This window comes from Citrus sinensis, chromosome 2 (genome assembly GCF_022201045.2).
Source record: "Citrus sinensis cultivar Valencia sweet orange chromosome 2, DVS_A1.0, whole genome shotgun sequence".
NCBI classification, from domain to species: Eukaryota; Viridiplantae; Streptophyta; class Magnoliopsida; order Sapindales; family Rutaceae; genus Citrus; species Citrus sinensis.
This window is the reverse complement of record NC_068557.1, coordinates 30,320,719-30,333,988: the sequence shown is the minus strand read 5'-3', so window position 1 is coordinate 30,333,988 and position 13,270 is coordinate 30,320,719. Positions and strand designations below refer to the sequence as shown.

The window sequence follows — 13,270 nt, the reverse complement described above, 5'->3', positions numbered from 1 at the left end:
GGGTTTAATTTTGTCACTAAATCTTGTTTCTCAGATCATGCTTATCAAAGGCCCTTTCTTCAAAGTTTACTAATGAATATTATAAATGCGTATATGGGTTAAAGAATCCGGTCATGTCCACAAGTTTTAAAAAAGCATATTTGAGGTAGACAGCATGCATTATTTTAGTAGATTTTAACATTATATTACAGTAATTAGACAATAATATCTAACTATAATTTCGGTTTGAATTGTAGTTAGACTGCCACATTTAATTCAAATTGGTATTCTGATAAACAATATAACTTAATTAAAGGGAGGAGAGAAAAAAAAATTATGGATAGTTGATTAAAATATATGGGTGTGATTGTCAAGCCGCCGTTACATTCGGGGCATCCGTGCTATACTGGTCTTTTTAAGCACAAACAAGGAATATTAATCTTCACGTTAATACTTAAAAGAATCAGTCAAATCAATATAATAAAAATGATTTAATTATGGCAGTCAAATTCAGATCGTATCGAGTTCACATCTACAAGTGTAACTAAGAAAAGATGGTTTGAAGTTTGGTGATAGTTTTGCAGGTCCCATGCAAATTCTGGGAAACGACGTTGTTTATTTGTTCGGCTATATAAAGAAAGAACAAAAAAGTTTTAGGTCCTATTGGTGAAATGTTTTGATGTTTGTTATTATGGGACCAATCCGTTTTTTTGTGAAAATAACATGTACAAAACTATATTGATAAATCTACGGACAATTCTTATTGTAAAAAGTAGATGATTAGTTTCCAAGGATTGTGGAATAAAATTAATAATAAGGAATAATAAAACTATACCAAGTAAAAAATCACTTCTGTTACCGTACATGTGGCTTTGATCTTGAGGGAAGATTTTCTTTCAATAGCCAATAGGTTAGACGTAGAATTGACCGGTTTTCACTTTTCAGTCATGACAAATGTTAAAAAAAAAAAATACGAGGCCCACCTAATACGAACCCAATATTACTTGGGCCAGGATGAACTAAATGGGCCTTACAACCCATTTTGCCGAAATAGCGAGCGGTCAGAGGCTCAAAAATTCAAAATGAAATTGATTAGACGTAGACTCATGGGGTTATACTACTTAATTTTCCATTCACCAATGACGAAAGGATGCATTAACTGGATCACTTGCGCAAGTCACGCAATAAATGCCAAAGGGTTAGAAAACGACGGTTGGTTGGAGTTGGACATGAGAAATGAAATTAATAGGGCCGGAGACTCAGGCAGTGTGCGTGAGCACAATGACTCCACTGGAAATTAAGCTCGAGTAACTAATTGGCTCCAGCAAATTTTGCTGACATGCATGGCCGCCAACGGTAAAAAGTAAGTTTGTTTTTTTTGTCTTGCCTTTGTCAATTGTCATTCATCTCTGTGACTGTACCGGCAGTGTCACCTAAAAATTAGACCAATATGCATGAATATGATGTTGATGATTAATTGATTCTCATTCTAGCATTTAATGTTTATAGATATCTTCTTAATGGAATCACATGATATCCGAGAGAAATTAAAAGCTCCTTTGCAATTACCCTACTACTACTTCGAATTCATTCTCAATGCACAATCAAGAACGTGCACTGTAATTCTTTTTATTATTAACTATTTCTTCTAATATTAAATACTAACACAAATTAATAAATGAAAGAAGATGTCCTAATTGGATAAATAAATAAAGGAGAGTCATAAATGAACTATATATATATATATATATATGCTTGTGTGTAATCCTAGCTCAACTCATGTATACATAAGAATTTCTAATCTCATGAGTTTGGGACGAAATTTTAAATTTAGTTCACTTTGTCAAATTCTACGTTTATTCACAGCTCTCAAATCTCAATCATAGCCCCATATTAACAAGAAGAGAAAATACTTTCAAATTTAGTTTATAACAAATTTCTTCTACTTTTTAGAATATTATAAATTAATAATCAATATCATAACACTTGGATCTCAATTTATATTATAAATACATGTGCTAATTATCTATTAAATAAAAAATATCGTACCTAATTAAAGTATTATTATACTGAATATCATATCAATTAAAATATAGATTAAATATAGATTGAAATTCAAAATATTGAAGTCCCCAACATGATTAATTAACAAAGGAAAGAAGAAAATTCCAACCGCTAGGTCCCTCTTGCGTTAAGATACTAATGTCCTATTCTCCGAAATGATGGTTGCATCTTCGGGACCATAAAGCACAGCGATTAGTTTTCATTTAAAACCAGGAAGCTATTTTCACATAAATGGGCAAGGGCCCGTCGAGAACCAACCCTACCTAACTACTTCAATAACGGAGTTATTAGCTATTAATCTAGATAGATAGATATGATGCTTGGGCATCAGCTTAAGTTACAACACTCGTAATTTTTATTATCAAAGTAACTTTTAATCGCTTGGCTACACAGCAGTCAGCATAACAGAGTGTAGCCAGAGCATTCAACTCCGAACATTACAGCACGGACTTGTCTAATTTTCCAGAGATTTCCTTCAGGATTTTCACAAAAGTAAATGTATTTTTAGTACCATAGCTGTTGTTGCTAATAAAACCCACAAGATTTCCATTTTCAACAAACACCTGAGCGATGCCAATTGCCAGGCAAAAATCACCATCACTAAACAGTGTATTCATAACTTTGAAGTTTGAAATAGCTACTAGCTTTGTTTTGTAGTAAAAACCCTTCAAGATACTCAATTAATTACATATAAAACTACTTAATAACTCCCATTCTTCTTTTCTTTCATCCTCTTGGCCCCTCAATCTGGAAAATTTTCCCTTCTTTTATCCCATTCCCACCCACCCTGTAAAGCAAGCACCGAGTGGGTGTAATAATTGGAATGTGAGCTTATGGTACTCCTTAAACAAACCATCCTGCTTTTCAAACAAAACCTTTGAGCAAAAGTTCTCAAGCTACACTTCCCTGATCAGAAGCATCTTCATGGTAATAAGGTGACAACTTCCCGTCTTTTTTACCGGTCTTGGAACGGTTCTCCGCGCCCACTTCTTGCAACAACTTCACCACCCTTCTCATTGCAGGGCGGTTGATGGGGAGAGGGCTAGTGCAGAGTAGGCCAATGTTGAGGACCTTGCATATTTCTTCCTTAAAACAGCAATCGAGTTTGGGATCAAGAACATGGTCCACTCCTTTCTGATCCAAAGTAGAGCAGACCCATTTGACCAAATCCTTCTCCCCAAACTCCGGATCGACTGGCAGTCTTCCAGTTACTAACTCAAGAATGACTACTCCGAAACTGTATATGTCGCTCTTCTCGTTCACACGAAGTGTGTAGGCATATTCTGTAGCAGTTTATAGCATTCAAGGAATTAGTATAAAATTCAACTCAGATAATATGAGCTAGATAAAGAAAACGTGGCGTGTTTATAGAAAAATTTCCAACAGGATCCCAAGGTTGCATTTAATCTTACACTTGATTCAGATTCTAAAGCTGTAAGAATACATTTAAGAATTTATCAAACTTGTCCCTCTAAAGAGGTCTTTGAATCCATATGGAAGTAAACATAAATGGACTACATAAAATTACCAATATCATCCAATCACAGATTTATTAACTCCAATTAACAGAATTCTAATGTCAAAACAAGCTCCAGGTATTTTTATAAACATAAATTTAACAATGAGCAAAGGTAAACAACATGATTTATTCAAATATCACAAATTCATTTAAGACAGAGAAATCGGCCAGTACTAACCTGGGGCGATGTAACCACAGGAACCAGCAATGACAGACATTGATTTAGGCTTTCCAGAGGCATCAACCACCTTGGCTACACCAAAATCGGCCACTCGTGCACCAAAATCACCATCCAACAATATATTGTTGGATTTAACATCTCGATGCACAATTGAAGGAACACAATCATGGTGCAAATACGAAAGTCCCTCAGCTGCATCAACGATTATCTTGTACCTCGTAGGCCAATCTAACAAGCCTCCTTTACAACTATGCAACAAATCACCGAGGCTACCATTTGGCATGTACTCATAAACCAAAAGCTTGCAATCCCTAGTTGTACAGCAACACCATAGCTTAACAATATTCTTGTGCCTAATCTTTCCCAAAGTCTCAACCTCAGCTTGAAACCCATCATCTTGAACTTGATCTTGGACCTGACCTTTCTCAACATCACAACCACTTTCACACTCTTTGCTCATTCCTCTCCATAGCTTCTTCACAGCAACAGCCTCTCCATTGCTAAGCACAACTTTATAAACTTTCCCAGAAGATCCACTTCCAATCACATTGTCTTCATCGAGACCATCCAAGATCTCATACTCACTAAATCCTAGTTTATGGAAAGACATCAATGTCCATTTCGACTTATCAATGGCTCTTCCATTCTTGAATTTCCTGTACTTCAAGTAAAACCAGACCAAACCAAAAACAAACACTAGCCCAGCAAGTATGAAAATAGACCTAAGAACCCACACATAACCTCTGTTTTTCTCTTCACCACGACCATCACACAAGCCTTCCAAATCTCCACACAAGCCAGGATTACCAAGAAAGCTATTCCTATACATTTCTTTCGCAAACAAAGACGGTAACTCCCCACTAAGCCTATTATTTGAAACATTCAGCTGATTTAGTTTCAAATTCTGTAACCCAACAGGGATCCTCCCAGAGAGCCGATTATTGGACAAGTCCAGGTAATTCAACACAGACAAATTCCCAATATCCTCAGGAATATTCCCATAAAACAAATTATCTGCTAAATTAAGCTCGTTTAACTTTTTCCAAGAACTAACACTACTCGGCAACTCACCAGATAAATCATTTGCATGGAGATCAAGACTTCCCAGCTCAGCAAGATTTGTTAAACTTTCTGGCAGTGACCCAGTGAACTTATTTTCACTACCAGAGAGCACAACAAGACTTTTCAAGAAACCAATCTCTTCCGGCAATGATCCACTTAAGTTATTCTTGGAAATAATCAAAAGCGATAAATTTGCTGCACCGGCAATATTCTTCGAGATTTCTCCGGACAAAAAGTTGTCAGTAAGCTCAAGCAAGTATACGTGAGGGAGACCCCATAAAAGTGGTGGCACCTTACCGGTTAGCCGATTGTACCCCAACCGTACACGTGTCAAGCTCTGGCAATGACCAAGGCCATCCGGTAGTTGACCCGTGAAGGAGTTGTATATCATCAGCAACTCCTCCAGCTCCCCCTTTTCGCATAAACTCGCCGGTATTTCGCCGGTAAACTGGTTGTTCGACAAGTCGACCCATCTCAACGGCGAGTTTTTACCAAGATCTCCGGGTAAGGTGCCGTTAAGGCGGTTTCTAAAAAGCCTGAGTTCGTACAAACCCGGAGAGTCAGCAATGGTAGCAGGCAAGCTCCCTTCCAAACGGTTTTCGTAAAGATTGAGACTCTCGAGTGGCAACCGAGTCAAGTCGTCAGGAATCGGCCCAGTCAAATCGTTCATTGAGGCGTCGAGGAGTCTCAGGCTCGTCAAATTAGACCAACCAGTCGGCAAGTCCCCAGTCAGGGAGTTGTTATACAGCTCAATCTGGACGACACTGGCCAACTCAGTGAGTGAACTCGGGATAGCACCAACTAAGTTGTTGAGCGCCAGGTCCAAATCAACGAGCTTAGCGAGTCTGCCGAGGGAGTCAGGAATCTCACCGACCAGGTTACACTCAGTGAGCCAGAGTATCTCGAGGTTCGTCAAATTGCCAAGCTCCGGCGGGATCCGACCTGGCAGAAACGGGTTGTAAGACAAGTTCAACATCTTGAGCGTACTAATGTTTCCTAGAAATGCGGGAATTGTCCCGTCGAGAAGATTGTAGACCAGAGAGATGACTTCAAGCTTCTGAAACCGGCCGAAACTCTCCGGAATATCTCCGGAGAAATTGTTTCCCGTTAAATCGAGAAACTTCAGATTGGGGAGGTCAGCTAAGGCCGGAGTGAGTGTACCGGTGAGTAAGTTCTGGGAGAGGTCGAGGTGTTGGAGATTCTGACAGGCGGAGATGTCGTCGGGGAGGGTGGAGTTGATGGAGTTGTTGAAGAGAGTGAGGAAGGTGAGGTTTTCAAGTCGGCAGAGGAGGGAAGGGAAAGGGCCGGCAATGTTGGCGTTTGAGAGGTCGATAGAGGCGACGGAGTGAGAGCGTGGGTCGCACTCGACGCCGCGCCATGAACAGGGGCTGTCATCCCGCGGGTTCCTGCCCCAAGAGGAGAGTGCTGAATCTGGGTCTGAGAGGCTCAGTTTGACGCGCTCGAGGTAGAGCCCTTCTTGGTTGAGCGAAAGAGAAGGGAGCGGAGACAAAAGGAAGGCAATTAATACTAGCATCCCAGTAAGAAGTTCCATTGTTACCCAAGCTTTGTTGTTGCAGAGAGAGCTTTGTTGTTGCAGACACTGCCAAACACACAAGTAGTGAGGAGCTGAGTGTGAGTTTCGGTGTCAAGTGGTAGACATATATATCGTGTATGATTGAATTTTGAATATGATAGAGAGATAAATAGATATATAGATAGATGGAGTGTTGATGGTGTTAGCATGTGTTTCCCCTCTTATTACTTATTATGAATAAACAATCATTCTGCTTGTAATTATGGAAATCAACATAATAATTAATAAGTTTCTATTATTATTATTATTATTATTAGTAGTAGTAGTATTAGTATTCATGCCCCAAAGAAAAAAGGAAGCAAGACAAAAAAAATAATAACAAAAAAATGTTTTCTTGATGGAAGAAAGCAAAGCTTTTAATGTACAAGTTACAACAAAAAATTATATAATAGACAAAAAAATTTCAGTGAGAGTCAGTCAAATTAATCCTTTATTTTAGAAATTTACAATCCAACAATACTAAACACAGTCTTATATGTATATAACTCGGGAGATTATCAGATTTATATTTATTAATTATAAGGTATTTTGGTCATATGCTAAGGGGCGCCTTTTAGCGCAACATTTAAAAATAACTGAATCTAAGAGAGAGAAGAATCAGAGGTTCGAGAAACAGGCGGGAGGGGCCAATGGGACAATCACGTCGGTCTTATCGTAGGCAGCGTTTGAAAACAAGGATCTCGAGGGAGTGATTGAATTGAATCAAACGGCTGAAATTCTGCGGGCAAAATTTGTCACGTTCATACAACAGCAGTTAATTTGTTCGCCTGCTGTGGAGTGTGACCACAATACACACAACACAAGAATAGCACTGCGTTGGTTCGTGCGTCGTCACTCCAACTCGAGTCACGCGTGAGGGGTGGAAAGAGAGAGGGAGATACTGTAAGAACTGACGGCTTTTGTCTTTTTGAGTCACGAAGCTCTTGCGTTGCATTTGCAGTGAAAAAGATTTAGATAATTTTGCCACATGGTCAATTATGATGGGTCAAAGATTGAACGATGTCGCTGCTGTTGCTGAGACAAAAGAATTGAGTTTGGTTTAGAAATTATTGCCTGTTATTTAATCTTTCATCTTCTTCCTCACTCCTCTTTAAGCATTATAATGGCAAATATATTCATGTCCGATTCGTGCTAAATGGGACAGGTAACATTTAAACAATGATCATGTACATTTGGTTTATTACCAAACAAAAACGTCACGCATAATCGTGCATGTCTTTAAGACATGAGGTGCGTTAATAGTTAAGAGTTAATGCTTTACCAGACATTGCAATTTTGACGTGATTTTTATTTTTTCAATTTCGAAATTCGAATTTAATTTGAAAAAGTACGCGTCTACTAAACACACAATAATGAGCTGGTCTCCACCCCTTTCTCCTTGATTCGGTAATTCTAATTAAATCCATCATATAAATAAAATTAATTTAGGTAAAATATAAAAAGTAAGAAATTAAATTGAGAATATCCAGAACTGTCACTTCATATATCCGGGAGTATCAACCACAAAATCGACTCGAAAATCTTCATGCGAATTATCAAAAATGTAATAATTTTTTTTAAGTACAAAGGGACATAAGATTCAATTCTCTATTTTCTGAGGTAATCGTACGTTTCGCAAAATCACGGACAGTAGATTCGATATGTTTAAGCTCTAGTCGCGTCATTTGAAGTACGTATTGCAGAATTACTGTTTCTTTGCCACCGCATGATCGAGTTAATGGCCAATATTCATTGTCTTTTGTGTAAATTATTTAAAGATAAAAGGATTGAAACAAGTGATTTTGACGGTCCAAGAAGACTCCAATCTTTTGGGAACCTGCGCAATTTTAATAAGTTTATAAAACATTACATAGAACGGAGGGAATTTTCAAATTTCCAATGTTTTTGAATCTCAAAGATTTTTTTTTTTATATCCAATTAAATTTTATTTAGATTTTGAACATATTATAAATATTCAGAAATTTCTAATCGCCCAACATTCATTAATGGCTGTGCCCTACCTCACTTAAGTTGTATATCGAAGGCATATGGCAGATCACAAACTTAAATTATTGTCATGAATCTTTTAGTCACGTCATTCTCACTTACAACTTAAAATCTTTACGTAAAATTTTTGTACTCTCATGTTTATTTATATAACTATTCAACGTATGAGGATAAAAGGTTGAGTGATCAATAGACATTTGATTATATAATATACGTATTTGGCGTTAAAATAATTATTATTAAATGATAATCTTGTAATTTAATTGAAATGAAGGATCCGCTTGTAGATCTAATGGTCCATCCTTTCTTTTTATTTTCTTTGTTTTTTGTACCAAATTTATATAAACAGAAGACGAATAGGCCATTGGGTCTTAAATGCAAGATTCCGACTTCCAAATTGTACGTCCCTAGAAACCAAAAAAAAAAAAGAAAAAGAACTTTCACAGAATTAGCCATGAAACCAACGATTTGAACCTGCGGATATATGGTGCAGTGACAGTGCTACCCAAGTGTGTAAGGGTAACTTCGGAGGTCTTTCCTCTTGCATGATACATTAAACATAGCCACATATCCCAGACCAGTACCCCCTACCGACCCCACAGGCTTTTAATTACGTTCTTCAGGAAATTTTCGGACCAAAAATGCAGAACTGATAGATTCCTACGAAGCTACTGCATGCCTGCAACTCCCTTTGTGCATGCTCAACAGTTGTCTGCATCCTGGTGGACTATTCGTAGTTTACCAATATTTTTATTTTAACCCCAGCAAGCGTTCATCTCTTACACACATCAATTGAATTATGATGGTGTCATGGTGATGTATAATTAATAATAATAATAGTACAAAATCAAATTAAAGATAAAAATTTTAGAACTAAAGACAAGAAAATAAGGGTGCATTTGGTTTTTTTTTTCAATTCTTTTTTCTATCTATTTTGTAGAGAAGAAAAATAGTGTGTTTTTAATGTGATGTTCTTAAAAATATAAGACATTTGGTAGTTTATTTTTAAAATAGTATATAAAAATTAACAGTATAACACGTTTGGTTTTTTGTTGAAAATATAAAAAAAAATGATTATTTATTTAGTAGATTTTTCTTATGAAAAGTTTTAGTTCAATAATTCATAATTAGATGCATATGGGCTTTATTTTTTTTTTCAAATTTTCTATGATCATTATTAATTAAAAAAAATACAAATGAGATAGTATAGAAAATAGCATTTAATAACAATAATAAAAAAATCACATATAAAAGAAAAACAGATGTAGCATAAATTGTAAACGTAATACATATAGAATTTTTTCATTCAAAACAATGTATTAATCTATTTACAAGTAAACTAACTCCAATTCTTATTAGAAAAATTTTAGAGACAGAAATAGTTGTTTTTGTTTTTGTTTTTTTTTTTTTGAAACTAGAAATCTGAATGAAATTTTCGTAAATTTTAATATAAAATAAAAAAACAATAGAAGGTTGCATTAGAGAAAGATGACCATGTATTGATAAAAAAAAAATTCTTAAGAATAAAAAAATGATTAGAGTAGGAGACAACCTCCGACAAGTTGAGAAAGTTAAATTAGTGTTCTCGACTTTACTTTACAAACTTTATAGAATGAAAATATTTCACTCTTCATATTTTCATTTTACTGTTATCAAACATATTCACCAAACATATTTTCTTAATTTTTATTTTTATAAAATAAAAAATAATAACAAACACACCTTAAAATATTTTTCAGTGATTAATGAAAGATACACTCGACGATAGTACATCAGAAGAAAGAGGTCCTTCGCCAAACTCGCTGCTTTAGTTTAGTCACTTTCAAAATCGTTTGCTGAAGCACAGTATCAGCAGCAGCCAGGGAAATAATAATGATGATTGGACGGTGGGAATAGCTAGTTGAATTTGTACACAGGTGGACCCCACTGGCAATATCTTTTGAATGTGTAAAGAAATTAGTTGATAAATTTGATCGCGATAGAGGTGGAGGATTAGCTGAAAGCATAAATACTTGAATGATCATAGCACCAACTTAATTTAAGACTCGTCAATTCCCTTGTGTTATCGATATTTATGGAGCTAAGTTAAAAAAAGAAAAGAAATTAAAATTCATACCAGAAGTTGGTGAACTAGTTAAATTAAAATGAAAACAAAACGCTGAGCTCTCTTTTGACTCTTGCATGCATTCCCATTTTTATTAATTATTATGGTTGGTAAGTTAGGCCAGAGACATTTACAGACAATGCTTATTAATTAGATGCAAATAAGAATTAATGAAAATTCATGCGTACGTATGTGTAAATATCAAATCTTTTTGTACGCATTAATTTTCATTTTTAAAAATAGAAGATCTGTTCGTTTGTGAAGCACTTCTTTTTCCCCCTTTTTATTTTAGGGTGAGAGCGGAATTATTACGGTAAATGTACAACGATTAAAAAAGGGTCAATTAATTTTTTTATTTTTTTTTGTGATTGCGTAATAAGATTCCTTTAAAAGAACACAAATCTATTGACTCACAGGATCTCATGTTCCAATGACAGATCCGTGGCTTCCACTTAGGATTGTTGTACGACTTTGATGACCATGCGGACGTTGATTGGACCTTAGATTCCAGCTTGGCATGCATGGCGGCTGCCTTTTGCATTAATCACCGTGTCATCTAGAATATTTATTTATTGCAAAGGATGATTACTTAAAAAAAAAAAAAGAGAAAGAAGCGGGACCCGGATGTAAATCATTCATCTGAAGGTGTGCCGAACAGCAATCATACGGTCCATGTTCATCCATGTGGACGGTTATATGCATCAAGTAAAAAAGAAAATTACGAGGCGGTCCACATAGGCAATGGGCAGGAAGAGGCTCAAAACCTCATCACCAACATTACACGTGGCAAGCATGCAGGGTGCTTTGGTTAGAAAAGTCAATGAGATCATGTCAAGTAAGCGATTATTAAAACCCAAAAAGGGGTTATTGTTGGGGGTTGGATAGAGAAAGAAAAGTTAATTGAAGCCGAACGGGGTTGATAAAGGTCGGAATGTCTTTGCTTAATTTGAAGAAATCAATGATAAAAAAATTGTAATTATGATTGCGTGAATTTTACCTTACCGAAGCCATGATGGCCAATTAATCCGGTTGAATGTTACGTGTGAATATACATGATGCTGATGCTACCTGTCACACTCGTGTCCTTTGTTGGTGATTTTGGAGCAAAATTACAGTGTTTTCCCTTTTCTTTCTTCTGGTTTATGCAGAAGGCATGGTAATATTGTACCAAGAAAAGTTAAAAAGAGCGTAGAAAAGAAAATGATGGGTTATATATAGGTTATGGGTTGGTTATGACTTATGAATGATGAAACATCTTGTATAAAAAAAGAAAGTGAGGATATATGAAAAACACCCTTATTGCATACAATATTATTATTATTATTATTTAGGGTTAGTCCAATCACCATTTCTTTTAACAAAATTTCGTGTGATTTGAATCGATGAATTGTTAGCACAATCATGGAGTGTGTGAAGGTAATTTAATTAAGAGGCATTGTTTGACTGCCTAAAAATTGTTTAAAATTAAAGACCCTCTCTTGTTTTTTATATCCCCCTACTTTAAATTTCTCCTAAACTACAACTACTTTTTTCATGTTTTTTATATTCCCCCTACTTTAAATTTCTCCTGAACTACAACTACTTTTTTTCACTACCACATCTAAATAGCATCCTAAACGTCTTTTATTTTATTTTATTTTATTTTATTTCTTGGTCCAACAAGAAAAGACCAAGAATCAGCCTTCCAAATCAATGATGATTTCATTCATATTTCTGATCCAAACAATGAAAAGCACTGGTCCAACCAACAAAGACCCAACTTAGCACCTCCTTAATTCAATGATGATGCACTCTTTATCCCACACTTAAAAACTTAACAAAACTTTAGAATAGAAGGAACCTGGCTCAGTGCAACTACTGTACTTACCCATAAGGCAGCCCACAATTTTTAAAGATTTTATAGCCTTATAACAGTTTAACAATTGTAAGTGGAACCCAGGAGCCAAGATTTGTGGGTCCAAAAATCAAGGGTCTTTTACAAACTTTGAGGGAGGTATATGCTATGATTCATTTTAATAAGCGTAAAGCCAGTGGTGGCTCCAACCCATTTGAGTTTGTTCGTAGCCACCGTCATAATTGTCACCCTATACTTCATTTTTTTTTTTGTGTCTTCTCTTTCTCCCATGCCTCCATTTTCCCACCTTTCACACCTCTTTTTGAGGGAATTAAAAAGACACTTTGCAACTGTTTTGGAAAAAAAAATAATATTTTCTTTATTCTTGATTGTAGCTTTCTCTTCTTTTGTTACAAACCCTTTAAGCACTTGTGAATGATTATAGTGGTGGTAGAAAGTATCTCAAAATGAATTGTTGCTGCTCTTTATATCATTAATATGCATAGAGTAATTAAATAAGAAGACCATGTTGCTCTTGTTAAATAATAAAAGTTTGTTAATTTTATAATGTAGCAAGACTGAGACAGCTTTAATTGACAAGATAATTTGACGAACTAAAATATTATGCGCAAACTGCCTGCATCCTTTAAGACTTCTTTTTTATGACTAGTTTGCTTTTGGATTTTGATAAGAAGCTACCCTTTATTTTGATCTGATTATTGAAAAAACAAAAAAAACAAAAAAAACAAATTTTTCAGTTTTATCACAAGTCATGTTTGATGTGAAACGAGCAACAAATGACCAGCTGTAGGCTTGTCACATATGTGAATCATGATGATCAATGTATCATACAACTATCTCAATGACCGCCATGGCTTTTAAAATTACGCATGCTTGGTATTGAGATTCTGTAATTTTTAAGGTATATTTCTTATATAAAAAAAAAT

At 35.6% G+C, this 13,270-nt stretch overlaps 1 protein-coding gene across 1 annotated transcript; it reads right to left on the bottom strand.

The window, feature by feature from the left end:
• Positions 1-2,612: 2,612 nt before the first annotated feature.
• LOC102623014 (receptor-like protein kinase HSL1) lies at positions 2,613-6,538 on the bottom strand. The gene is made up of 2 exons (XM_015527016.3): positions 3,741-6,538; positions 2,613-3,326 (listed from the first exon to the last, which is right to left on the bottom strand). The coding sequence occupies exons 1-2, from the start codon at positions 6,355-6,357 to the stop codon at positions 2,935-2,937; spliced, it is 3,009 nt and encodes a 1,002-aa protein (XP_015382502.1). The 5' UTR covers positions 6,358-6,538; the 3' UTR covers positions 2,613-2,934.
• Positions 6,539-13,270: the final 6,732 nt, after the last annotated feature.

Coding starts and splice junctions, on each gene's coding strand:
- LOC102623014 (XM_015527016.3), bottom strand. CDS start 6,357: ATGGAACTTCTTACTGGGATGCTAGTATTAATTGCCTTCCTTTTGTCT. Junction 3,327..3,740: donor CTGTGGTTACATCGCCCCAG/GTTAGTACTGGC, acceptor AAACTGCTACAG/AATATGCCTACACACTTCGT.